Source organism: Daucus carota, chromosome 5 (assembly GCF_001625215.2).
Source record: "Daucus carota subsp. sativus chromosome 5, DH1 v3.0, whole genome shotgun sequence".
NCBI lineage: Eukaryota > Viridiplantae > Streptophyta > Magnoliopsida > Apiales > Apiaceae > Daucus > Daucus carota.
In genome coordinates this window covers 9,547,631-9,574,268 of record NC_030385.2, presented here as the reverse complement: position 1 = coordinate 9,574,268, position 26,638 = coordinate 9,547,631, and the positions used below count along the sequence as shown (strand labels likewise).

At 33.8% G+C, this 26,638-nt stretch overlaps 2 protein-coding genes across 2 annotated transcripts; both read right to left on the bottom strand.

Annotated features, from left to right (window-relative positions):
• Positions 1-835: 835 nt before the first annotated feature.
• LOC108221292 (uncharacterized) lies at positions 836-5,231 on the bottom strand. The gene is made up of 10 exons (XM_064093804.1): positions 5,179-5,231; positions 4,848-5,082; positions 4,304-4,405; positions 3,895-4,064; positions 3,187-3,320; positions 2,876-3,053; positions 1,997-2,555; positions 1,741-1,856; positions 1,383-1,626; positions 836-1,220 (listed from the first exon to the last, which is right to left on the bottom strand). Exons 1-10 carry the CDS (start codon positions 5,229-5,231, stop codon positions 978-980), a joined length of 2,034 nt encoding a protein of 677 aa, XP_063949874.1. The 3' UTR covers positions 836-977.
• A 1,991-nt stretch (positions 5,232-7,222) lies between these two features.
• On the bottom strand, positions 7,223-25,584 carry LOC108223207 (probable polyribonucleotide nucleotidyltransferase 1, chloroplastic). Its single transcript, XM_017397342.2, has 25 exons — positions 25,185-25,584; positions 24,904-24,972; positions 21,769-21,875; positions 21,629-21,671; positions 21,432-21,515; positions 20,773-20,837; positions 20,503-20,659; positions 19,976-20,032; positions 19,167-19,280; positions 18,256-18,519; positions 17,332-17,406; positions 16,139-16,252; positions 14,620-14,712; positions 14,132-14,310; positions 13,753-13,936; positions 13,560-13,607; positions 13,238-13,310; positions 12,478-12,551; positions 12,277-12,384; positions 12,102-12,196; positions 11,137-11,200; positions 9,414-9,467; positions 9,292-9,333; positions 8,475-8,949; positions 7,223-7,717 (listed from the first exon to the last, which is right to left on the bottom strand). Exons 1-24 carry the CDS (start codon positions 25,449-25,451, stop codon positions 8,566-8,568), a joined length of 2,814 nt encoding a protein of 937 aa, XP_017252831.2. The 5' UTR covers positions 25,452-25,584; the 3' UTR covers positions 7,223-7,717; positions 8,475-8,565.
• Between the last annotated feature and the right edge of the window lie 1,054 nt (positions 25,585-26,638).

Below are 26,638 nucleotides of genomic sequence, written 5' to 3'. Positions count from 1 at the left end.
AATTTTGCAAATTCCATACATTTTACAAGTAGAACACTGTAAAATATATTATTTCATAAAACATGTTTAATTTGCAGAACATGTTGCATAATATACTATTGTACTTGTAAATCTATGAAATTTGTAAATTTATGTTAAAGTAATAATTTTTCCGAAACATGTTTTTGCAAGATAACACGTTTTTACTAGATATTTTACTTGTAAAATGTAAATGGACTCCAAGGACTCTAATAAAACGGGACTTCACACAACTTGACTCTCTCTTTTTATATACTATTATAAATATGAATAAATAAGTGATATCCGAAATTTGATTCATTTATTTGTTAAACTAAATGGATCCATTATGATCTAATTCAAACACGAATCCGATAAAAATATGGATATAAATTTAAACACCCACTGACGATTATCTCATATGGAAACTATGTCTAATATTTTCTAATTGAGAAATTATAATTAAAATATATATTTTATACGTATAATAATTTTTTTTGTCTAAAAGTTTCTATATGTAGTTTTAATATTTTGAAAATATATGTAAATGTGTGACACTAGTAAAAAAAAATAAAAAATGGGTTAAATGGCTATTTCCTTGCAAGTGGCCAGTGGGTAACTCAACTGAAAAAACTTTCAGGTGGCCAGTGGGCAACTCAACTGAAAAAACTTTCAAAGTTACCCACTTGCAAGCTTAGCTCCACTTCAGTGACGAAATAGTCATTTGGACCGGCCGGCTAGCCGTTCACAAAGCACTCAACATTCACATTTGCACGCGTGGCAGGTTTCAGCATTTCACAAGTACGATATCCCTGTAATTTTAGACATTCCACCAAATTGTACACCATATAAAACATTACCATATTGACATATATATTGTACATATTGTAGTTCTCCGAGGATTTGATGTTGAGATAGATTAGTAGTTTTATAGGGAAGATAGACATTAATGCGTTGAGATAATACTATGATCTGCTAATCTACGTTGTTTCTTCGGGTAGTTTGTTAAGAATCTCCACAGGAATGACAGGAATGGAGTCCCACCATTCTTTCAAACGTCTGCTTCCCTTGTTTCCTTGAACGCTTTGTGCGCGCTTTGGCAGCTTTGGCTTTGATGTCGATGTGAATAAACACAGCACGAGGACCATAAGTATAAACTTGAAGGGAACCACAGCTAAGAAAATGGCTAGCCCTGTCATGGCCATCATCACCATGTCTGTATGCTGCAGAATTACCGAGCAAAATTTAAGCCAAGATGCGCAAGATTAGAAGCCAAGATGCCAAAATACACATGACATTAAGAAAGGAGACCTAAAGGGTGTATATTCGAGTATTGATGGGGCACCTACGTGTTTTGTTGGACCATATACAATATTTCCACTTACCTTCGGTGCCTTGGAGAAGAATATGGACCAAGCTTTAAGTATTGAGATGTTGGCTAACCGCAACATCTCACTTGCAGTTAGCAATCCATGTTGTGCCGACACCACACTCTCAACTGCTGATTTATCAGATGCAGTGCAAACCACTAGTTTGTCATATTTTTCGCCCATCCTGTTCCGTCTCGCTTGTATCATCTTACCCACCATCCACAATAATAAAGCTGCTATAGCGATTCCAATCCACTCCCTGTGACAAACAATTATGTGATTACATATTCTTTAACACTTGCTGGCTTAAGAGCAATAACATGTCATGCACATAATTGTTGAAATGATAAATTTCAAACTTGGACAAACTCACTTGTAGATGATTAAGAGTGTAATGCCGATCACAAGTATAGTGGTCTCCGGTTTTTGCCACATTATAACCTTTTGAAACCAAGGCCATAATGCAGTACTGATAGGTTTTAGTAGCTCCTACAAAGTTATAACTAAACCAGGTAAGACCCATATAGTTTTAACTGAAGCCCAAGGGTGGGAAATGAGGTGAAAATGGAAAATTAAATTTAAGTTCATGACTGATACAGTCTTGAAAACTATATGAACTGATATATTACCTTGAGAACAGCAGCACTTTCAGAAACTCCTTCCTCTTTAATCCCTTCAACTGTAGCTTTGGCAATACCAGATTCTTTTGCTTCCTCTCTAACTTGATCAATGGCGCTCTCCAATGACGAAAGATTTTCTGCTTGTCTATTCAAGCTTTCAATTCTCTCAGCAATTTCTCCGTTCCCCATACTCGGAGCACTTGCTTGTGAGACATTCAAATTCCTTAAAATTGAGCTAGCACTGCATGAGTGCCCACCGGAGACGTTCATTATACACTTGGCGAGCTCTTCCAGTACAATATCTCCTTTAGGTAACACCTCAAGCAAGGAGAAGATCAAGAAACTTTTTGGAGCTGGCGGTGACGTTCGAAGCATTTCCCGAGCTGCGTGGAGGCGGATTATCCCAAGGATGGTCCTTGCATGCATCTCCCAGACTTCCAGTGGAGATCCCACTTGAAATTTTGTTAGGAATAAATGCAACAGAAGAACCTCTTTCACGATTGCAAGCCAGTGATCGCGTCTAGTGGAACTTGTCATCTCTGGAAATTCCAACACAATACTTTCTTCCCTGAAGTAAGTCAAAGGAAACAACAATTATTGAAGGATCAATAATTCTAAAATTATTGATCTTTGGATTAGCTTCTCACTCTAGTCTCAGCAATTCCTATACATCCTAGCACTGTTCAAAGAATTACATATGTTGATTCATTAATAAAAAATTGTCTTAGCATCCTGAAATAGATATTTTTACCCCTTGAATTCAGAAATGCATAAGTTTTTTTTATCAACAAGTCAGTTGCATCGACTAATCCTACAAACTAAAAATATCCATCACAACATTGACAGAGAATAAGAGAAACAACAACAATAATAACATAATTATCTTACAGCTCCGGAGATTCATATACAATGGCCTTGTCAAAAAGAGGAGCACCCCATGGACCCGTGGCAGCTGGTTTCACACTCTTTTCAGTTCCCTTCGAAAGGTCAAGTTTCAGAGCATCTTCATAGGCTAGAACTCCAGAAGCCTCAAAGTAGAGAGCATAATTGGTCAATGTTAGCCTACCTATTATATAATATGCAGAATGGAGAGTGTTAAGCCTATAAAAAATATGCAGTCTGCAAGATAGATGATAATATCTGCAAAATTTTCTTCCAAATGAAACATTTATTCTGCATCACTACACTAGGGAACCAACCAGGCCAACTAGCTCCTCCAATATGACGCACTACCCTCGAAGTGCTTGCAGTTCCCTCCACATGCAGTATAAATTCATCATCTGCTAGCTTAACTCCAGCAGGAATATCTTGCCTTTGCAACTGTTTAACGCACCTGAAAATTTATACACGAAAGGTGTGGAAATAGTAGAACAGACAATTCATATGGCAGATGTAACTGTTTAATATGCAACTCAACAACATTATCAGCTGAACTAAATTTCCAAAAAAGTCATAAATAAGTATTGATATATCACCAATTGAATTTCAGGATCCATCCATTCTCTGCAGCTACTAATATGAAATTTATCCAAGTTAATCAGTGTATCAGTAATCCCGTATAGCTGATATAAGGGCTGGACTTCACTGCACATTACTAAAATGGAAATAAAATGTCCATCGAGATATGTCCTTTTTTGTGTAGGACTTCTTTAAAGTATTTTTACAAAAAAATTATTAATCAAATTTAATACCCACAACTCAAACCTTGTACATGCTGACGCACTACACTCACAAATTTCTTTATATTAATCTGCATTGTCACAGATAATAAGCTCCACGATCATTTCATGTCTGTTTACTCTCTCATTTCTGTGGAAGTCACTTAAGATACTACTGTGGCTTGCTAATACAAGAACACATTCAAGCAATCAAAGATACAGAAAATAGGGATTAGATAAATTGGTTACCTGTCAATTTCTTGAAGATAAACATTATAAGCAGGGTAATGAAGCCGGTTAAGGGTTGTTGCAGTCAGAGTTTCGAAAGTAAATTTTGCATTGACAACATCTGCTATGATTGGAACAACTGTAGCTAACCACACAAATGCACCTTCTCCAACACTAGGTCCATCATCAACCTGACAGGGAATTTTAAAGTTTATCTAGTATATAGGACTGAAGATCAAAATTTCCATAGTAATACTAACACAAAAAGAATATGCCACATGCCACATGCCACAATCAAGTATATTACTAATTTTCTGCCAAAGAGAAGATAGACAACTCATATATCAAGTATAACACGACGGATTTCACAAGAGCAGGGGATATATCCTGGTATAGAAGCTGGTCGTAAACTAGAGAAGCAGAATCATACAAGAAGTGGCATGAGGTCTGAATAGAAAAGAGGAATGTCTTCATCTTCTTGATTTAGATTCGTAGGGACCTTCTCGTCCTCTTTCTCTTTGGCCAAATTTTCCTGCAGCCATAAAAAGAGTGCAGTCATCACATACTCTTGGGTTCTACGCTTAAAATCATATTATTGGATTTGTTCAAACCTAAAATCAAGTCTTACATCCAGAATTTGGCAAACAAACTCATTTCACTCATTACTAAGGCTTTTACCCCCCATACGAAAATCGTACCAAATAACGCAACCTCAAGCCTAATTAGCAATTGCTGATGAAAGAACTGGCAGTTGGGAGCAAAAAAAGCAAAGAGATAGATACTACACCCAAAAGTAAATCAAACATATGATTCACCTGAGAAGTTGCTAATTTCTATCAGACTATTTATATAACTTTCGATTTGATCATAAAGGAAGCAGTTCAACTAATGAACACAACTGTAGATTAATTTTCATGAGAAACAAATTTGTGATGGACTAAATATACATATGTGTTTGCATTTGAATAACCTACCGAAAATGAGGCTTCTTTTTGGTCAGTCGAACTAGGATTCTCCCAAGCAAGCATGATATCAAAGGAAAGGCGAGTGAAGGAGCCATCACTGATTTGTTCTTGTATGTTACAACACATGTCAATCAGAGCCCTGGAACAGCAAAACTCAACCAGTTTTCTCGAATAGTCTCCACTTTCCGGGGTCCAAGTAGTCTCAAATTCCTCAACCAACACAGTCAAAGAAATGTTGAGTTTCCTGCAATCAAATCAAAATATCACCAAATTAAACACTAGTTACGAATACAATAGCATTTAGTGTGCATCAACTACACAAATGCCCTGCACACAGCACACTGAGACGGATCTAGAAAGAGTCACGTGTTCCTCTAAATTTTCTTTTTCCATTTTTCACCCTTCTGAATTTTGCAAAATTATAAACGTGATTCCGCAATATTTAAAAATATATAGAAATTTTAAAATATATAAGTTGTTTCTGAAAATTTGCTCGATGCCCTAAAATTTGAATCCTAAATCCGTCCTGCCTCCCAGATCGTCTGTCTAGCAACTAAAAATCGTAAAATGGAAAGTGTTGGTGCGGGAGTGCGTGTGAGAGAGTGTGTGTTTACTGGGAACATCTGAGAAGGACGTCGTTTGCAATAGCGGATAGGTGTTTTCTCTCCATAGTCATCTTGATTATACAGTAGAAAATTTGTTTAGTAAAATTAATATAGGTATGTATGTAGACTACACAGTTATTATGCACGCTAAAATATGCGGAGAGATTGGGATATGCTGTCAGAAAGTTATCCTCGTCATTACAACAACAGCCAGGTGTTGAGGTTTTTTACACGTGTCTAACATGCAAAGCCTGTTCTGCTTTGTTCCTGATACTGGGTTTTGGGCTTGGACCAGACTTCCCTCATTATTCTGTTTGGGCTTGACCCCATTTATCATGGGTCAGTTTGTGTTAAATAAGAATGCAGTTCTGGGCTATGTGAAAGAAGGTTTTGGTGAGAAAATTTTATCAAAAGATGGCAAGTACAAACTTATAAAGATCACACATCGATTAAAATAGAATAAGAGCAATTCCTAATATAACATAATAGTCCTGATCCAAATTTGGATCACCACTGATCACTTATCCAAATTTGGATCACCTACTTTATTATAAAATAATGATTTTGTTATTTATATATCTTTCGTTTATCGAGTTTAAAATGAATTTATGATTATTAATATATAATTAATAATAGTTTATAATTAATAAAATTAAAGTTTTAGTTAAAAATTAGAATAATAGGAAAGCAAATTTCATTAAAATTAAAAAAAGAGTACATAACATGCATAAAATAAAAAGTACATAAAATGCATAAATAAAATTACAATACCGGGAAATGACTAGAAAACATTACGATAAATATAAAATTTGATTTAGTCGAACTGATTATTTTTGCTTCCTCCGAGATAATCAATTTATTGTCCGTAGCTATTCATATCATTTGGAAATTCTTGAGTTTCATCTTCATTTCCTTGATTTTGAGATACTTTGATCGATTTTAAAAAAAATAATTAAATTAATCAATTAAATATAATATGAGTAGTTAATAAGGATTAAAAATTAAATTTAAGATTAAATAGTTTAATATAAAATTTATGTAATATAATATACAAAAAATAATTTGGATCACGCTGCTGGAGTTGGTCAGAAATTTAAATCAAAATTTGGATCAGTTGATGATCCAAAATTGGATTTTTGGATCTCAACTGGAGATGGCCTGATCCTTCTTTTTTCTGTCTATCTACGGGCATATCACATCATTCCTTCCCTCTTCTAGAACAAAACATTTATTAATGCAGATCAGACACGCAACAATATTTACTACAAGAACACCGAATTTAAATATCAAGAAACACATCTAAGAATGAAGTACACCTTCAAACAAACAATGTTTAAATTAAAAAAAAAACTATATATTAAAATTATTTAAGGCAAGACTAATAAAAATCAAGTGACACGGTGATATTTATTAACATACTACCCACCTATTTAAAAAAGGATTTTTGTATGGTGTACTAATGAGCGCATGTTAGGTAATAAAATTTATAAATTAGACATTTTGATTGGTTTCGTATTTTTTAATAATGATGAACCCTACAAAACTTTAAAAAAATTACAACTTTTTTTTTTTTTGCAATCCTTCTTTTTCTCTCTCTCTTGAATGAGTGAGTTTACTGCCGTGAAAGTGAAGTTGAATTGAAACTAACAAGAGAAGTAGGTGTCGATCTTTATCTTTATTTTATCGTCTTTAATGGATATATGTTGATTAGAAAGGAAGCGGGTGGAATTGGAATGCCTCTCTTTCTCAAAAAATACCTATTCTTATGTGGTCTTGCAATCAGTAAGATGGAGTTTTAATCCTCTGATAATAAAAGTGGTCTTCAGTCTCCAAAAAGTTTGAGTCTCCACAGAACCCAACTCTAAATAACCAAAATCCTGTACTGCTGCAACTTTACAGCAAAAAAGAACAATTAACTGAAATAATGTTACAAATGCTACCAGCACAAATACAGGTTTGGGGAATTTCCACCAGCTCCAGGTGACTGAAACATGAGAAACTATGTAAACAAAACTCAGTATAGTCCACCAAACGAGCCTCAGCCTCTTTTCCTGTCAAGGAGTTCTAAAACACATATACATATAGGGTGCAACTCAAAAGTGGAATTTCACCAAGGTGTGGGCAGCAATGGTATGGACCAACATATCACTACGATGTTGAGCTTCTAGCCATAAACAGAGTTCAGCACAAAAGTGATATCTCATGTTAGGATGTTTGATTTATCGGTTAAGTATAATCAGTAGTACCCCTGACACCAGTCCCATAAATAATAGCCTGCAGAAGATGATGAGCAAATTAGGTAATCAAGTTGAGAGGAAACAAGATGCGAGAAGATGTTAAATCATCTATACACACCATGTTTGTTTCAAGGGATTATAATCCCTCAGATGTTACCTTATTTATCTCGAATGTAAGGATTATAATCCCATGAGTCACATTATAATCATTGTTTTAGTTTATTTCCCAGGAATTATAACACCCTATAAAAGAAGACATTATAATCCCATAAACAAGAGTCAGAAAGATGATTGCAATGCATGGGATTATAATACTTAAAGTTTAAGTTAAATAATGTAGTTGTCACAGGGATTATAATCCCTCAAAACAAACATGGCCAAAGAGAATATGAGTTGATTGAATATTACGTTATAAGAATGGAGAACAGAGATAAAATATATAATAATTAGAAAAGTAAACCTCATGATGGCCAAGAATTTTACGAGGAGATATGTGAACAGGCTTGATTGAGTCTAGCAAGTTGCAAATAAGAAAAGGAAATGCTTAGGCAGTTGGCCTTTGGTTCTCTGGGCATTATAAGCAAATTTCTATTACAGGAAAATCTTGTTTCTACGCACATCTTGCTTGTTGGAAAAGTATACAGCACTTGTAGCTTGTATCCGTATTGTGTTTTATATTCACCATTGATCCCTATGACATCTTTTTGTGCACCATATCACAAATTCCTAAAATTTATTCTGAAACAAAATTATGTACTAGTTTAACATTAATCATATTGATGGTAAAAACGAACCTTGTCCCATTTCATCATGAAGTATCAAGTGATCAACAACCACTTTCTGACCGCTCATCATTAGATCTGAATTCAGTAAAGTGTGGATTTGCTAGCCAACTTTACTCTCGCCATTGATAACTGGGTTCCCACTTTTGCTAGCAATGTCTACAACTGCTCCGCTATCACTATCCTCTATCTTGCCTTTCTTAGTAAGAGGTCTATCCTTAGAGAGAGCACTTGACTTTTTCACATCACTGCTTTTAGTTGGGCTTACAGCCCTTACATAAGCACCCTTTTCCTTGGGATGTTCAGTTTTTGCATCTGCTAAACTGCCAGTACTTGATGCTTTCTTCAATTTAACTTTATCAGGGGTTATTGGTGACATGGAACCATCCTTGTTAGAGCTGCTTGTACTATGTTTATCAGATTTCTCTGGATCTGGATCAGGAAGTAATGCCTTCCTGCTTAGACGAAGTTGTCCTTTTTCATTGACCTGCAATACATAACAGTTGTGTATAAGAGTACAGTGCAGGAGAACTTTACAAGAGTATTCAGAGATTTTTATAGTACATAGCAAATTTTATGTGCAGGTCAAATTACGAGCTAGCATCAAGGTTGGCAAATTATTTTGAGAAAACACCACCAAGCCACTATCAAAAAAATCGCATCATAAATGTAAAAAAAAAAAAAAAGTAAAGACCACTGTGTTGTGTTCCTGGTGGAGTGTTTGTGTCTGTAGGTAGATGAAGGTGATGAAGGATCTCAGATACATGCATCAATTTTTTAAAGATAACTTATTTTCTTACAACATGTAAAATAATAATAAGTTTCTGACCTCGATGAGTTTGACATCAATATAGTCTCCCACTTTAAATGCCTGTCTCAATAAAACGAAGAAAAATCAACTTAGCAAGATCTTGACAGTAGATTAAAAATATAAATAGCTAATTTTCTTACATCCTCTGCCTTTGCCAGCCAATCTGAACTCAACTCGCTAATATGGCAAAGTCCCTGCAACAACATTAAATCTTATCTTAACCACAAGTTTAAGCTACTCTAAAAAATACTTATCAATGACATCCAACAAAACTGAAGTACCAAAATTGAGGAATAAACTCATTGTTTTCCATCAGTTACAATCTTAAATAATACAGAAACACTGAAACAGTAACATTAGAAGCTTTTTTGTCAAATGTGTCTAGCCAAAGATCTTATAAAAGAGCACAATCACACGAGCCATAAGGCGAGAGGCACATATCATCAAGGTATGATAAGCACTCAAAGCCCATCTTATTCAATTTCAGAGGTCATGCGGTAAATATTATAGATTGGGGTTTTAATTCTTTTAGGATCTATATGCACACCTATTCATACGCAGTTTGTTAAATTTAACCGAATAATAAAAAAAATTCCTTTCCATGACTTTTCACACCCGATTCAAGTGTTTCAAATATATACGAACACTATTGATTTAACAATTTTCTACTTTAAAAATATAAATCTGACTAGATTTCAAAGCATTGAGTTCTGTGTACAAAATCAAAAGACAATAATGAGTTACTAGGAGTAATTATTCCTTTCATTAAATACGATATTTTTTGTTTTTGTTTTGAGCATATATTTTTTTATATGTGCTATAACTATCAACTAAATAAATAGAGAAATAAACTAAGATGATCTATTTCACTAAAATTGTGAAGGTGCTGGAACACAAGTTCAAGGTAAGTTCACAGCCTTTAAGGATTGAGTTTGCAATAGAATAAAGATGAGTTGATAAATTTAATGAATCTCATGTCAAGTTATTTAAAATTTTGAAATAAACAATAGGTCCACCATCGGGCCTTACAACCCCTCCCATTCTCCTTAATAGCATTGGTTTTTATTTAGTTTTCATTTACGTGGTTTCTACTGAAGTAGAACTATATATATATATATATATATATATATATATATATATGTATGTATGTATGTGTGTGTGTGTGTGTGTGTATGGGTTGCACTCCACAAAGAACACTTTAAAAAAAGAACATCATGGAACACTATCATAACGCTTTATTTTTCACAATAAATGATTTGTTAAGATCATAATTATATAGTTAAACATGAATTAAACTCAATATATAAAATCTAAAATCCAAACTCATCCAAATTATTAATATGAAATATTATAAAATCCAGAATAGAATCCAGAGCAGAATCTAGAATAGAATCATATATGTATGTTTTGCACAATTAATATTACATAGAATCATGTTATTTTTAATCCATATTTATTGTTAAACATGGTAGATACTATTATTATTCATAATAAAAGTTTAATTAGCTTAAAATTAGAGTTTAATTCAAGTTTTAGATGAGATTCTATATTGGATTCGTAAGTGTTCTTCTTTGTTCTTCTTTTAAGAGTGTTCTTCTTTGAGCAATGCCCTATATATGTATATATATGTGTGTGTGTGTGTGTGTTTGTATTTAATGTGCGTTATAAATTATAATAACAAAACATTATAAAAAATAATAAACAATGGGTTCCATAGCCCTCCCCCAACTTCCACTGTACATTTCTTCTGCATATAGATAATAGTAACTTCCACTGTAAATTTCTTTTGCATAAGAATAATAGTGGAACTTGTAGATATATCAAATGATTATATGCTTTTTGACATCAGAATGAGAAACATACCTCTCTGCCTGGTGCTATCTCAACAAAGGCTCCGTAAGGAGCTATGGATTTGATCTCACAGTTTCTGTTCAAAATACATCGAAGAGTCAAGATACTGCCAACAACATCCATTCTAACTTGATGGATCTTATATAGAAAACTTACATACTAAATGGAAGTACCATATAGTTTCACCTTTTCATCATGAAATTTAGTTTTTAAGTGATATAAACTACAAGCGGGTATGAAACTGTTCAACCCAATAAGGTAGTATGGAAACTACATATATGGATATTAATTGTATGTTTCGACAATTATTATAAAAAATATGTCTTGGTCACGAAGTTAGGTCATTAGTTATCAAGAATGGTAAAGCTTGTATAACAAGTATGTTAAGACTTGTATAACAAGTATGGTAAGCCTTGGTGGCTATATACACAGTCATATCATGTTTGATAAGTATGCTTAATATGTAACCTTAAGTATCGTGTGAAACACCTTGCAACATGAGATTGATTGTAGTGTTGATAATAAATGCAATTTGTGTTTGAAAGCACTTCCAGATGAGATGAATTGATTGATTGCATTATTAATAATAGTTTTGATCAATTATACTAGTTGCGTCATGGGTTTTCCATGTTAAATATTTTGTTTGCGTGCACTATATTGGTGAGTTGTCAATCTCGTATATTATTCCCAACAAGTGGTATCATAGCTAAGGTTTGTGATGGAATAAATGGATGAGGTTGGCGGAAGTTCGAGATTCAATTACTATGGCAGAGTATGATGAAGGATTTGATGACAAGAAACCTACGGAAGTGGGAAGATACAAAGTAACTTGCAGTATGGATTCAATTACTATATGCATGTTTTGTTTATGAGCTCTGTGTTGGTGGGTTTTAAATCTCGTATTTTATTCCAAATAGAAATACCATATTATAGCCTACTCTTCAGGTATAATTGCTAGATATAGAAGCTAGAGATACCTATAAATCTCCCCAACAGCTGGGACCATCGTCAAACTACTAATAATAGTTATTGCCTTCTCTAGGCTTGCCTGGTCTCTTGCTGTTATTTTTACCTGCCACAAGGAAACATGTATAAGACTACTAGATAGAGGAGCATGAAACACACGTAAATATGGTCTTCCACTAAGCATACAATTCCATTATCTTGTGTGTCAATAGTTTCGACACCAGTTTCTTCAATTATACTCTTCACCTTCTTCCCACCAGAACCAATAATAAGATTAACTTTTGCTGCTTTGACCTACAAACCAACCGCAGAAAGAGTAAATGACCATGTCTGTTCTATTACCATAGATAGCCGTAGATAGCTATTAAAACAATCTGAAAGATCAACCTTCATGACATGAATAAGTGGGGCATATTCAGAAAGCTTTTTTGAAGGAGGAGGCGAGCATTTGGACATCTCAGCTGCAAAAAAAAAAGAAGATAATGTGAGAAAAGGAACGTACTTAAAGATCCTAAGCATATAAAATGGTAGCACTTAATATATATTACACATGTGTCAACAACTACATGACTATCAGTTGGAGTATTATGACTACAAATTTATATAATAAAAAGATGCAGGTAAACATGCTGGCTCCAATAATACATTTTCTTTGCTGACACGGTCACATTTCAAAGTGATATAAGTCTACTTCTTTTCCTTTCATACATGAAGAACATAATCAATCAGATTATTCTGTCATCCAAACTAACAATGGGGTTCAAGATTGTTTTTAGAAATCATCCTATAATATATTAATATACACAAGGGAACTTGATATCAGTGTTCTTGCTACTTTTTAATATGATGGGTGTATAAAATTGTGTGTACTGCATGCTACCATGGGAAAATGACATAATGTCCTTGTAGCAGAGGAAACCTCTTAATGTTGAACTGTAGAAGACTGATGTAAAAGTTAACTTCTATAAAATAACTAAAGTTTTTGGGTGATTAATCAAATCCATTCAAAGTCGGCTTCTTTTGTATATGTCCATAATTTCTTTTAACTTGTTATATTGTTGTAAAAGGTTAAGCCAACCCTGGAGATGCCCAAATTAGTAGACCCATGCAGTATAATGCTAATGCTTATTTGAGATGGTAAAATTACCAAGAATCTTTTTTCTCCCATCCTTTGCTTGTAAGAGAGCTTGTTTCATAATTGGTAAAGTAATTCCTCCTACCTGTCATCTTCGAATTAGCCAATAATTAGAAGATATAGTGATCCTGACAAGTGACAGTAATCATTGGTCAAGGGAATAAGCAGAAGTGTCTGAAGGCATGCATATGCTGCTTTAGATTCTAAAATATAAGCAGAACTGTCTGCAGGAATGCATATGCTGCTTTAGATTCAGAAACATAAGTATGCATGTGTTACTACAAATAATTGCCTATACATCTTTACAAAAATAACAGACAAGACAACATACAACCTTTATATCCATCTGAAATGCGGTCACACCATGCTCATTTCCAGCAACCTGCATCATCGTAAACAATGCAATGTTACTTCATACTTTCACACGTCCCATTTTCCACATCAGCTATGAGCAAAAATAGTTCAACCAGAAATTTCATATCTCTATATCTTCAGAAAATTAACAGAGATGATGTTCCAGTAGAGACCTTGAAATCCATATCTCCAGAGGCATCTTCCGATCCTGTTATGTCTGAAAGGATGAGGGGGGTACCATCACCTCCAAATTCCTTTGTGTCTAAGACCATACCCATTGCTATACCAGCAATAGAGCCTTTTACTGGAACCCCTGCATCCTGTAATGCTAAGCATCCTCCACAAACAGATGCCATACTGCCACAAAATATACTAAAAGTTGAGTTGCAATATATTAATCCTACTTCATACAACATAAAGTCAAAATGATTCTACGTACTTAGTCCACGAGGAGATTTCAACAAGCTTTCCAATTTTTATGTTATATACAAGAACTTCAGGCCAACAAGAATAATACACAATAATCTTTATCTATGTATAATAGCTGCTCACCTTGATGAACCATTGCTCTCAGTTATGGTACTCTCAACACGTACAGTGTAAGGAAATGAATCTTCAGAAGGCAATATAGGTTCAAGGGCTCTCTCTGCAAGCATGCCATGACCTACTTCTCTTCTGCTTGGTGCACCCATTCTTCCAGCTTCTCCAACACATGATGGTGGAAAGCAGTACTGAACAATTAAACTAGCAAATTATTAGACAAAACTCCATCTGAGTTGCACTTGTACAGTTGGGTTTAAAATTTTCAATTATTCATAAATAACTCAAGACATTTTGGAAGTAAAAAGGTGAAGCAAATAATATATCATTGGGTAGGATGTATAACTGTCAGTGTCAAACAATAAAGCAAAATGGTGATCCCGACCTCTCAACCTGCTACCTTCGCTAGGGAGGGAAGCAGTTTGCATAATGTGAAGAACTATCTATTAAACGATACTCGAAATTGGGCAACAAAAACAGCAATTCAGCAAACAATGCACCTGAAGATAAAATCTCTTCACATCGTCCAGATCCACAAGATTGTCTATTCTTTGTGCCATTTGTTTATCACCAAGTGTAACCACCGCTAATGCCTGTAAACACCAGAGGAAAGAGGAAAGGGAAAATTTAAAGTGTGAAAATCACTAATTAAATATATTTCAAGAGTTTGTAAAAAGGCTTCGCTAAAATCAATAAAAAATGAAACTAAATATATATATTAACCTTTAGGTTAAATGACTACTCCAAGCAGATTGTGAAAATCACTGATCTATTATATATCAAGAGTTAATTTGTTGAGAAAAGCCTTCTCTTAAAATAACTATGAAGGGTGAAGGCCCAAAATGCTTGACTTAAGAAACTAAACAATTATAGCTTCGCTTGTATAGCTTCTGTGTATATCTTTTTGGTTTAATATATTATATTTAGCAAAAAAAACCTTTATAACGACCACCACACATCAAATATGCATATAACAAAAACACGCATGATTTAGATGCGTAGATATGTATACGCATCAGAGTTGTATAGTATACATATATTTCTACACATGCGCAGCATACGTGGCTGCACTACACACATCGTTCATCTCACGGTGCCTACTGCTGTAGAGAAAATTAATTGTAGAAAGCTTGATCGAAATATATTTGCTGAATAATGAGATTGATACATGTGTGTTGTGTGTATATACAGGTGTTCTCTACTAGACTCTATATAAGGTGGTTCTCCATGGAGTGTGACTCTCTCTGTATATATATATATTACCTATATTAATCTATCTCACCCACTATATTTGTTATGAACTAAGTTGAGGGTTTTCACGGAAACAGCCTCCTTACTCCTTTAGAGTAGGGGCATGGCCTACGTACATCTACCATCCTCAGACACCATTTTAAGCGGGATACACAGGGTATGTTTGGTGTAGTTTTTTTAATAACTTAAAAAAAATATTAACAAGTAAAGTTTTAATTAATATTGGAGTATTCATTATTTAAACACAAATATCTTATTCAAATTTAATAACTACTTTTGTAACCTGACATTCTAGTTTACAACTTAGTAGTGTGTGTTTTTTACGCACATATATATTAAAAATATAATTTCACTAATATATTTATGTTATAAAATTAAATACATATTCTGGTTTAGTCATCACGCCATTAATGTAAACAAACAAATTAAAAAAAGAATTTGAATGAGTTCACATGATGTTCACTAAAAATAACAAACAAGCATGATAAGAAGATATGTTAATTGACGTGAAAGATTCAAATAAAACACATCTTATATATATATAAATTCTATAAATTCATAGACAGAGAACAAAAAGATTTTCATGCGTTTGACTGAATCACAGAATGAGGAAAAGTAGGTAAAAAAACATGTGTAACAAAAAGAAGAAAGAAATAACAATTTCTTGACAAATACATGATTAGTCCTGCTCCTTAAGAACATAAGATAAATCAATAAAGAACGTTTTAAGTTATATGAGTAACACCCATAATCAAGTTAGCAATATACCTGAGTTTCTCCCCGTGTAAAGAGAGCACTCCCATGTGCTCTAGGAAGCAATCCACATTGTGAATTTATTAAACGTATTTCATCTGGAGTTCTACCATCACTTCTTTTTCCTCCCTATAGGCAGAAAGTAACTTTTAAAACCAACAGGCTGCATGAAATTAGCTGCAACGAGTAAAGGATTGTGCTAACATAACCAAAACCAAGTACAACTTTAATTTGACCCGAGAACTAGTGAGCATGCAAACAAATGGCTTAAACTGTAGGCTTTGGTTCAAATGTAAACCAAAAAACTCTAAGAACCAAAACATCTTCACAATAAAATTCGCAGAATCAAAGATTTTGTCAAACAAAATTCGGAGAACCACTATACTGCAAAAAGCAAAACCTTTTGGTTCTCACATTTTTGTAGTTCTCCGCTGAATCCAGCTACTTCATTTTGATCAATTTCAACTAAAAAAAATTATAACCACATCAGTTATGACCCTATATACTCTTAAAAGAAAGACGTTAAATATGGGGTAGGAAGGCAACTCTTTGGATTTCGCAGAAATTTTTTATTTTAAAAGTATACTCCCTCCGTCCCACCAGATTCTTTACAGTTTCCTTTTTGAGATGTCCCATCCAATTCTTTACATTACAAAACTTACCAAAAATAGTCGATGGGTCCCACCACGTCCCAACTTTTCCTCTCTTTTCACACTACTTTTACTCCCTTATCACACTACTTTTACTCCATTATCTCCCTTTTATACATTAAAAATTAACAGGTCCCACCACTTCACCCACTTTTCTCTCTCTTTTTCACTACTTTATACATATTTCTTAACCTTCGAGCCCAAACCAAACGTAAACAATTGGCTGGGACGGAGGGAGTATAAATTAATGGGTTCTTTTTGTATAACCAACAGCAGTATAAACTTCGCCACATACTACCTAAGAGGTGTGGATTGAACAAGCAGTGTGAGTTAACCTGACCTTTTAACTCTATTAAAGTTCCCTATCGAGTTAAGCAGTACATTCTAGTACATTACAAAACTGAGATATATTGACTTGACCCATGAGCTATAGTCTGGCTAGAGTCACATGGCTAAGAACTTTGGTGGTTAGTTCTCAATAATAACTCTCCGATGTCATTCTTTTAGAAGTAGAAAAATTATGCACAAACCCATTCCTCAGATATAATAATATCATACCTCCACTATACGTTTCCTCAGGTATTTGGATGTTACTTCCTTGAACACCAACTTCACATCAACCTCAGAGAATAGCTACAATAGAAGGATATAGAAAAAACATTTAATTTACCTAACACGGGAAAATAAATTGATACAACTAGTACATCTTTAAATGCCGAAATAAGTAAAGGAAATATTATTGTTGTCAAGGCAACACATATACACTATACTTTACCAAAAAAACAAATATAATACATTTTACAGGATTAGAAGCATAAATGCAATTCTTTCCTAAGAAAATACAGGCTATTGGTAAATCAAACAGCTGAGCAGCCAGTTGTGGCAATGGAAAGCGCACTATGAAAGGTCTGGGGGTTCCAAATTATGTGTATAACATATATCAGAAACAAACGCGAATATCTTCAATCTTGAGAAATCACCTAGACATTAACCAAGCCATGAAGACATTCTTGTTGAATATAGGTATCAGAGCTTGGTTCAGGGAGGGATCTTCAGACCAAGTCATCCCACCCCAGTTGTTTAAGGTTTCATTGTTTGTTTATCTATTTAGTTTGGTTGTCTGATCGAGTGAGAGGGTATTTCTAAATATAGTATTTGGACCGATTAGGGCCTACTTCTATCACCTTATGATTTCGCGAGAGTTGGTTAGTAGTTTAGACAAAAACGCCATGGGCTACCCAAACGAAGTTGATAAAGAAACAAAGTTTGCCAAGTCAAATCTCTCAACCGCATGCCCAAAGTTTAAAAAAAAATGGTACACGAGAACTAAGAGAACAACTATATCATGCATAATAATTCACAAAATCGAAGAAAAATTCTCCCAATGCTGCAATGTTCAGCAATTCAAAAGGGGATATACATATCTTCACTAAGATATAAGTTAAATAATTACATATATAAGTAAGGAAGAACCAAGTGTACCAAAGGAGCAGGTCTTCTTGATGCTGGTTTAATGTGAACATCCCCTTCATCAACTTCCCCATCCACAACTACTTCTTCGTCCTCGTCTTCATCCTCAAACACACCAGGAACCGGCTCGGGAACTACAATAGTTTCGTCCTTTTTCACATAACCCTCCTCCGTAAGTATAGTCAAAACGTTATCTTCCAGAGATGATAGAGCCTTTCTTCTTGGCATTTTCTTCTTAATTTGAAGGGCTTTGACCAATTCATCACCCGCAATTTCCTATAATATAGATAGATTAACAGTCCTGTCACCATGATGATCTTCAGAAATAGTAAATATCCTAATTATAATTATAAATTAAGACCTAAACAGTGGCACCTCGATCAACGAAGGATGATACTCCCTCCTTCCCATTTTAATAGTCTTCTTTACAAATTTCACATATATTAAGAAATATTAAATCTTATTATTGTTGTCATCACTAAAATTACATTAGTTACACATGAATATAACCAAGTTTTCATCCATTTTATTAGAATTTCATACTTATTTGCTTAATAATTTTTGAAAGTTGTGTGAGTTAATGATAGTCAACGTTGAAAATAGTATAAAAGTTGCATTGAATTAAGAAGAGGACAAATATCGTAAGACATTTTATTTTGACAATCAAGACTATTAAAATGAGGATGGAATATTAAATTATAATAGATAAATCAAAGGATGCACACTTTTAATTTGACAGGTGGTAACTTTAGCCACAAGGCCAATAACAAAAATCTACTTAAGTATTTGTAATAGATATTTTGAAGCAAATTCTGAGCTACCTCCGGGCCCATTCAAGTCATTTGGCCCATCTCTCGTACCAAAATGAAAACAGCAAAAAGAAATTATTATATTTGGTAGATAAAAAGACGAAGGGAGCATACTTCGACGAATTGATATAGCTCAAATGGGGGTAGTTTGATTGCATCAAGCATTTTTGGCTTTCCACACTTCTTAACCAATGCTTTCACCTCATTGCAGATAGCCCGTACAGCCTCCTGGTAAGGTAATGAATTTCAGTGACACACAAGATGCTTTTAAGATATTTTTAGGCATAAAGCTTTTAGGAGCCTGAGCTACATTAACATAGAGTACAATAATTTTACCTACACTTGACAAATGCCACAAAGTAACTTCGACCATATCTTACATGCAAATCAGCCAGCATTAAAAGTTATAAAATAGAAATCAAATTGAACAATAATACAATCTGGTGCTCCCAATGAGGCAATGATGGAAAGAAAAAACTCATAAGAGCAAGTCCAATGGTTGTGCTAAAATCGATGGAGCTATTGCTATAATTTAGCACCAAAAAGTGGTAACAACATGTCTCCAAGGGTTGGTTCTATGTCCAAATTTAACTTATTCTCCAAGTACCCAATTATTCCTTCTAGATATTATACTAGTAGAATTCAGTTTCTGGTCTGTATACTATTGCATCTTGGTCATCCATGTCCAACTGTACATGGACAAGCTTCACCATATTAATAATAACCAAGCAACAGTTGTGTCAAATCGACACCAAATACAAATGTGAGTCCCAACTAGTCTAGCTGGTGTTATCTCCGTCACATATCATTCAAGATTTATTGCACAGTGCAGTAATACTAACATCTTAGGAAAGTACACAGTGAAGGCTGTATAACAATTAAATGTTAAGTCAAGGAATACAGAAAAATTTAATCAAATTAACCTGTCCCACTTCTACTGCTTCAAGCAACTTCTCTTCCGGAAGAAAACTGCAGTAACCCTGCAAGAACAAGTTCAAAACACACCACAACACGAATTCAAAACATGAACCACATCAGATGTAGTAGCGTACTAATGGTAGTATAAAGTCGGATTGCATTACTATAGAAACATTGAGTAGAACTATAAGGACAAAGCGATACCAAGTTCCGGTACACTTCACTTAAAATAGTTATTGTTAGGGATGCGAGGCAAATGCAGGTCAGTATCTCCAAGCAAAGCATAATAACTATTTGAAACCAAGCCACAACATGATTAGCATTATCATAGATTAGGAAAGATATCGACCAATAGTCTACTTCCTGTTTGATATCACAATGCATTTAGGTCAGCTATTAGAATGCATAGAGGTCGGCTATTGTTATGTCAAGTTTACTGGATTTTACTTTACATGGTTGCATTTGTTTAGGAGTATATATTCAGAGAATGATCCTTTAACTTGCTATAACAAAGAAAGGGATTGATAGTAACCTCTATCATTAGTATAGCACTGTCAGTGCCTGCTAGCAATAAATCCAGCTGTGAATGTTCCATCTCCTTGGTTGTTGGATTGACAATAAACTTATCTCCAATCAAACCGATTCGTACTCCAGCAACAACATCTGAACTTGGCAATTCTGATAGAGCACTGTTGAATATGAATAACAAGGTATAGGAAACAAGAGCATTACAAATAATGAAGTTTTAAACTAGCCGATAATCATAAATATCATAAATATATATAAACTGAATCTGACTTACACTGCAATCCCAGCTGCTGTAACTGCCAAAGAATCTGGGGAATGTAACCCATCATAGCTGAACACCTGAAAGCAGATGGGTCAACTGAAACTCTAGATGGAATAGTCAAATACGGAGCACTATATATATTTATTCAATAAAAAAATAGATAATACTATTTCATATTTCTAAATGCATACCAATCAAGCCCTAAAGAACAGTATAAACAAAACATTCCTTGTGGAGCTTATGGCATCATATATTTTAATCTAGCTAGATTAGAGTAATTAAATCCTTCAAAACTTCTTTCTGTAACTGTTCATATCGAACATATAGGAGCTGGATTCAATTTCTTGCTATACTTCCTGTCTATCTTATATTATTATAACATATATTGTTTTTAGTCGAAGGCTAGACTAGACGCCATTGAATCAAACATAAAGTGTGGAAACAAAGTGCATTTTAAAACTTTCAGGAAAATATACAAAGTAAAAGCATTAATTTTGCCAATCTTTTTGCAGCATCACAAAATCAAAACCTTTCCGCTGCACAATTCTTCCAGCTACAGCCCATGGCAAGACAACATACTTCAACTATCTTAAGTTATCTGACAAATCCCACTAACATAAGTGAAACAGTATCTAATATAAGTAGTACTTAAACAAACATATAGAACTTACCCAAGATAGTATTTGAGTTTCGTGATAGAAGCCCTTAAGCATGGTTGGACGCAATGGTCTATCAATCAATCTACAAATAAGCACCTGCCTCCAACAAAATTCGCTTCAGAAACATGCATAAGCTATTGAAAAATAAACGGCACTACTTGTAATCCTCAATTTCTAACAAATATAATAGTCAATGATATAAAAGGGACCTCATGATCTTTTGCCCTTCCTTCGCGCTTGAAAAATCCTCCACTGACATTGGGGCCCCGAAGAAGATATAAAATTATGATAATAACTTCGATAAATATTTACTAATAAATTTATTAAATAAAGAAAGCACAATATGAACCTAGTTTTCCCGGCTGCCGAAAAACGCTCTTGATAATGCACCGAAAGAGGAAAGAAGTCAGAAGGTTCACTTGGAACATCAGCCATGCACACAGTAGTGTAAACAATCTACATCGGAAAAAATACATATGTTTGTATGAGCATGCAATTAAAGTAAAGCTGAGCAACATAGTTATATGTTGTAAAAACAAAGATTGCATAATTTCTATCCACTTATATGTTAATAGTTTGAAGCTTGTGACCAAAATCAAAAATTATTACAAGTACAAGAGTTTATCCAGGTTCTTACTGGTTTAATATCCACGAAAGTTTCAATACATTGACTTGAGTTTATGGATTTGTTTTAATATAACCTTGGTAGTAAATAAATATATTGTGTCTTTCCTATGAAGATTGAGGGTGCATAGGATAGCTAACATGACCACAATATTAAAATACATCTCTTTTTGATGCGGAACAAAGGATAAATATATTAGTTTGTATTAATTTTATGCTATTGATTAAGAAAAGACTTACTTATAAATCATAATAAGGTTTAGTCATACTATATACATATACCTCAAATCATGTATATTATTCGTTTTTGATAATCCAATTGCAAGAATGAGATTTTATGTTGAAAAAACATTGTAGATAGATTTTAATCATATTTAAAGGGGTGGAGCATCACTTTTATAATAATTTTAATTTTTTTACATCTTCAACAACACAGATTTATCAATAATCTTATTTTAATATATTCATAATCCCAAGAAAATATATTACATGAAACGAAAATTTGAAGATCCGCATATTTTTTTTAATATCCATATGCTAAGACTATTCAAATATTAATAAATTTATCACCCCCTACGTCACTCTCATTTCTTACGTCACTCTCATTTCTTTACAGTTTTCTTTCATTGTTCACACATTTTAAGATGTTTTATTTTTAAAATTTTCTTTTTTGGTACACAAATTTAAACAATAAATTTTTATTCAGAAGAAAAACAAAAAGTTTAAAATAATTTATAAAACTATACTTTATAGGAGCATTAAAATGTGTGTTGAGCCCTCTATTCCTAGCGTAAAGAACCGAGAGGAAAAAGGGAGTTCTAAACCGCACTAATTGAAAACTTCCCTATTGTGTGCTTTAGAATTTAGATACCCCCCCCCCCCACCCACCCACCACACACACATATCACTGGGAATACTCAAAGTTTGTTATTTAGATTTTACTAGGTGGCTAGGATTAAGGATTTACTATTTACTCCAATACAAGGAGATGTAATCTTTTATTATAGGATGACTTTGATTGATTATTCAATTGAGAATTGTTTCTCTCTTGTTATGGGTTGTGATCCTAACAAACTCTTCTATTCCAGAAATCCTAGGGTTATTGGTTGTTTTCTGGATTTTTTGTGGTTAATTCACATTATTTATCCTTTTCCTTGTTTTTCGTCTTGTCCCGCATCACTGCTAAGCCACAATCTAGTCTTTATAGAGTGGCAAGGAAAAATAATCTCATGTGCACCCGAAGAAAAACAAATAGGTGGAATGAAAACAAATCGCATAAGATTTAAGTTGATATTGGTAAAACTTTGTTGAAGGAGTCATGGCCGGGATCAGAATCAGTATTTGTGTTTTTTAAAATTTAAAACTAACAAATCCAATCATTCACGATTATGCTTAAGCCCGTATCAACTATTAAAATGGATTGCCGCACAACAGGATGGAATATCATGGCGTATGATACCTACCGGCTATATATATACCAATTGGAACAAAGAAATGCATGGAGATAATTGATGCAACATTGCAGGTGCGATGAAGCTCTTTAGAATATCAAGGTTCTAGGCCAAGTAGATGAAGCAGAGAGGACACCGAATCAATATTCAATAGGCATAGGAAAAGTGAATAATTGATGATAATTATGCTTGCAAGAGCAGGAAATGGACACCTAATAATGATATTTTCAATAGCTAACTTCAATTCTACGAGGAAATGACATTAGTAATGGGGCACCATAAGATACAATACATGTGTGTGTGTAGGTTCAAGTTCTACAGAGTCCACAAAACATTGGAGTATTGGAGTCTAAAATTGGATAAGATGTAATCTAGTAGTTTTAATTTTAATTGATATTTGTAAACATCCGACAACCTGCAGATTATGTTCTACAACATAATCGTTGTAATCAAAAGGTAGATTAATTATTTTTATAAATCACACGACACTATGTTCTACAATATAACTCATAAGCAGAATAGTGATCTTAATGATCGTTAAAGTTGAAAGATGTTAATGATTAATTGAATATTATGTTTAAGACTACTTATAAATGATAAATACTGTATAAATTTGGATAATCAAAGATATTATTTATGATTAAACTAAAAAATTATGAATGGTACTCCAATACTCCAGCTTAAATGCGGACCCCATAGAACCTAATATATATATATATATATATATATATATATATATATATATTAATTTTTCTGTAAAATATCCTATAGTTGTACTTAATTTATTCGACTATCTTTGAAATTATTCTATATCATCCACGATTTAAGGTCCATGTAACAAGATGAGGGATTGCAGTTTCAGGATTTCAATTTGCATTTGTATGTTAATGTGGGAGAAAATGCCCCAGATCTCACAAAATATTACACGGGTAATGCCCAAACTAACATATTTGTTTTTTTAACCCTAACAAAACGCTACACGAAGTACAATTCTGTTTTTTTAACCCCAACAAAATGCTACATCGTGTAGCGTTCTGTTTTTTTGACCCTAGCAGAATGCTACATGAAATAGCGTTCTGTTCTTTTAACCCTGACAAAAGCTAGGCGATATAGCGTTTTTGATAAATATCCAAAACGCTACATGATGCAGCGTTAATAAATGGTATTCGGGGCCATTTTTTAGGATCCTGATATTTATTGTGGTAATGGGGGCCAACACCCCAATTTTGGCATATAGTAAGATACAAGTTGACATATGTTAAAAAATCTGCAGTTATAAGAATATGACTAATACTGTATCAATTTTAATTGAAAAAAAAATTATACTTTACAGCTTCAAATGTAGTAAACTCTTGCCTGAAACAGAAATTAACATACAGGCAAAATGAAAGGAAACTCAGAAAACCTACAGTTTCTCCATCAGTGACCGTGACAGCTGCACTAGCCTGTCTTCCCATATGACCAGTCTCGACCAATATCTGCAAAGCACACCACATTTATCTAATTACATACACAATTACAACTTTGTACACATTTCCACTATTTAAAAATCAAATTTATCAAATCTACGCAATTTTTCGATTTTTACTTTAAGTCTTCAAGCACATTTTAGTAAATCACCAAGTCGAACACAACTTGATAACATTCGATTTGACGAGAAGTTGTGCGAAATGAAGTTAAAATGACTTACATGACGATCACCAACCGGAATTCGAACCGAGTATCGCTGCGGCGACTCGCTCGTAGTTTGCAAGACATCGGAACTATCTAAAGCACGAATACGAAAGCTGTTCCGCCTTGTTAATCTGCTCTTCCCGGTTGAAATTAGAGGGCGAGCAGTTTTTGAGTTGAGAAAAGCAGCAGCAGGGCATAAGTGAGTGAGCTTGCATTGATTTGCGTGAGGGAATAGCAAGCAAGGGCGGCCATAGAAGCAGCTGCTGGAATTCATCATCAACATCTGTAATTGTGCTACGTCGCCTCAAAAAACATGTAGGGATGGTGCACTTGGAGGGGGAGAGCGAGGGCGTCAGACTTATCCGTTTCTTCTTTAGGTCTTTTTATTTCTGATATGGGCTTTTTCCTTTTTCTCACGGCCCTCCCCTTTCTTTTCTTCTCCATTTTTTTTCTTTCGTCATGACGAATATAATTTTATTAAATTAAAAAAAATTAAAAATACAATGTCTAGAGTAGAGGTGGCAATATGGATGCAAAACCATTAAACCAATCCAAACCAAACCAAAATTGTGAATTTGGATCCATCTGAAATCACATTTAGAAAAATGGATTTGGTTTGGTTTTTAGTCTCACATTTCTCACAAAATATGGTTCTAACCACATTTGGTCTCACTTTTAAGATTTCTTATAACTCTCCACACACACTATTATGTTTCTTTTCTTTTCTTTCTTTCTTTTTGCTAATTATCACATGCACATGCCATGGTTCGAACTCATGACCTTACTTGGAGAAGCCAAGAGCTTAAACCACTCCATCAACTCACACACTTACACATACTTTTGTTATATTTAGTATTCATTATATTGTGATTTGAGTGTATTAACTTTTGTTCATTATATAAAACTTATTTTTACTTACTAAACTAGTTACCCATAATTCAAACTAAAACCATAACCAAATTTATTAATATATGGTTTGAAAATGGTTTTGGTTCATCTATCCGAACCAAATCTATTTTATAAGAACCAAAACCAAACCAAAACCACATTTTGCCACCTCTAGTCTAGAGTAAGCTTCATATCATGTTAAGTGACAAATTCTCCTAAAAATCGGTGCTAAGAGAAGGGGTTATCAAAATCATATTTTAACACAAACATTTTTCTACATTTAGACAATATCACTTCAATATCTAAAAAAATATTTATCAAAAAGATCTCGTTAAATTTTTGCACAAATAAGACGCTATAGAAAAAAAAAACTCGGGTTAAATATGAAGTATGTGACTGACTGCTTCCAAAAACTCAAATAAGTCGCTCATTATAAATTTGACTCAAACTGATCACCAATTTGTTTAATTTGATCATTCTGATAAGGCTGAAAATTGAAATTATCTAAAATTGAAAAATGGTAACACAAGAGAGTGGAGCTCGTTTTGGACTTCAACATGGTTACTAAAACTTGCTATTTGG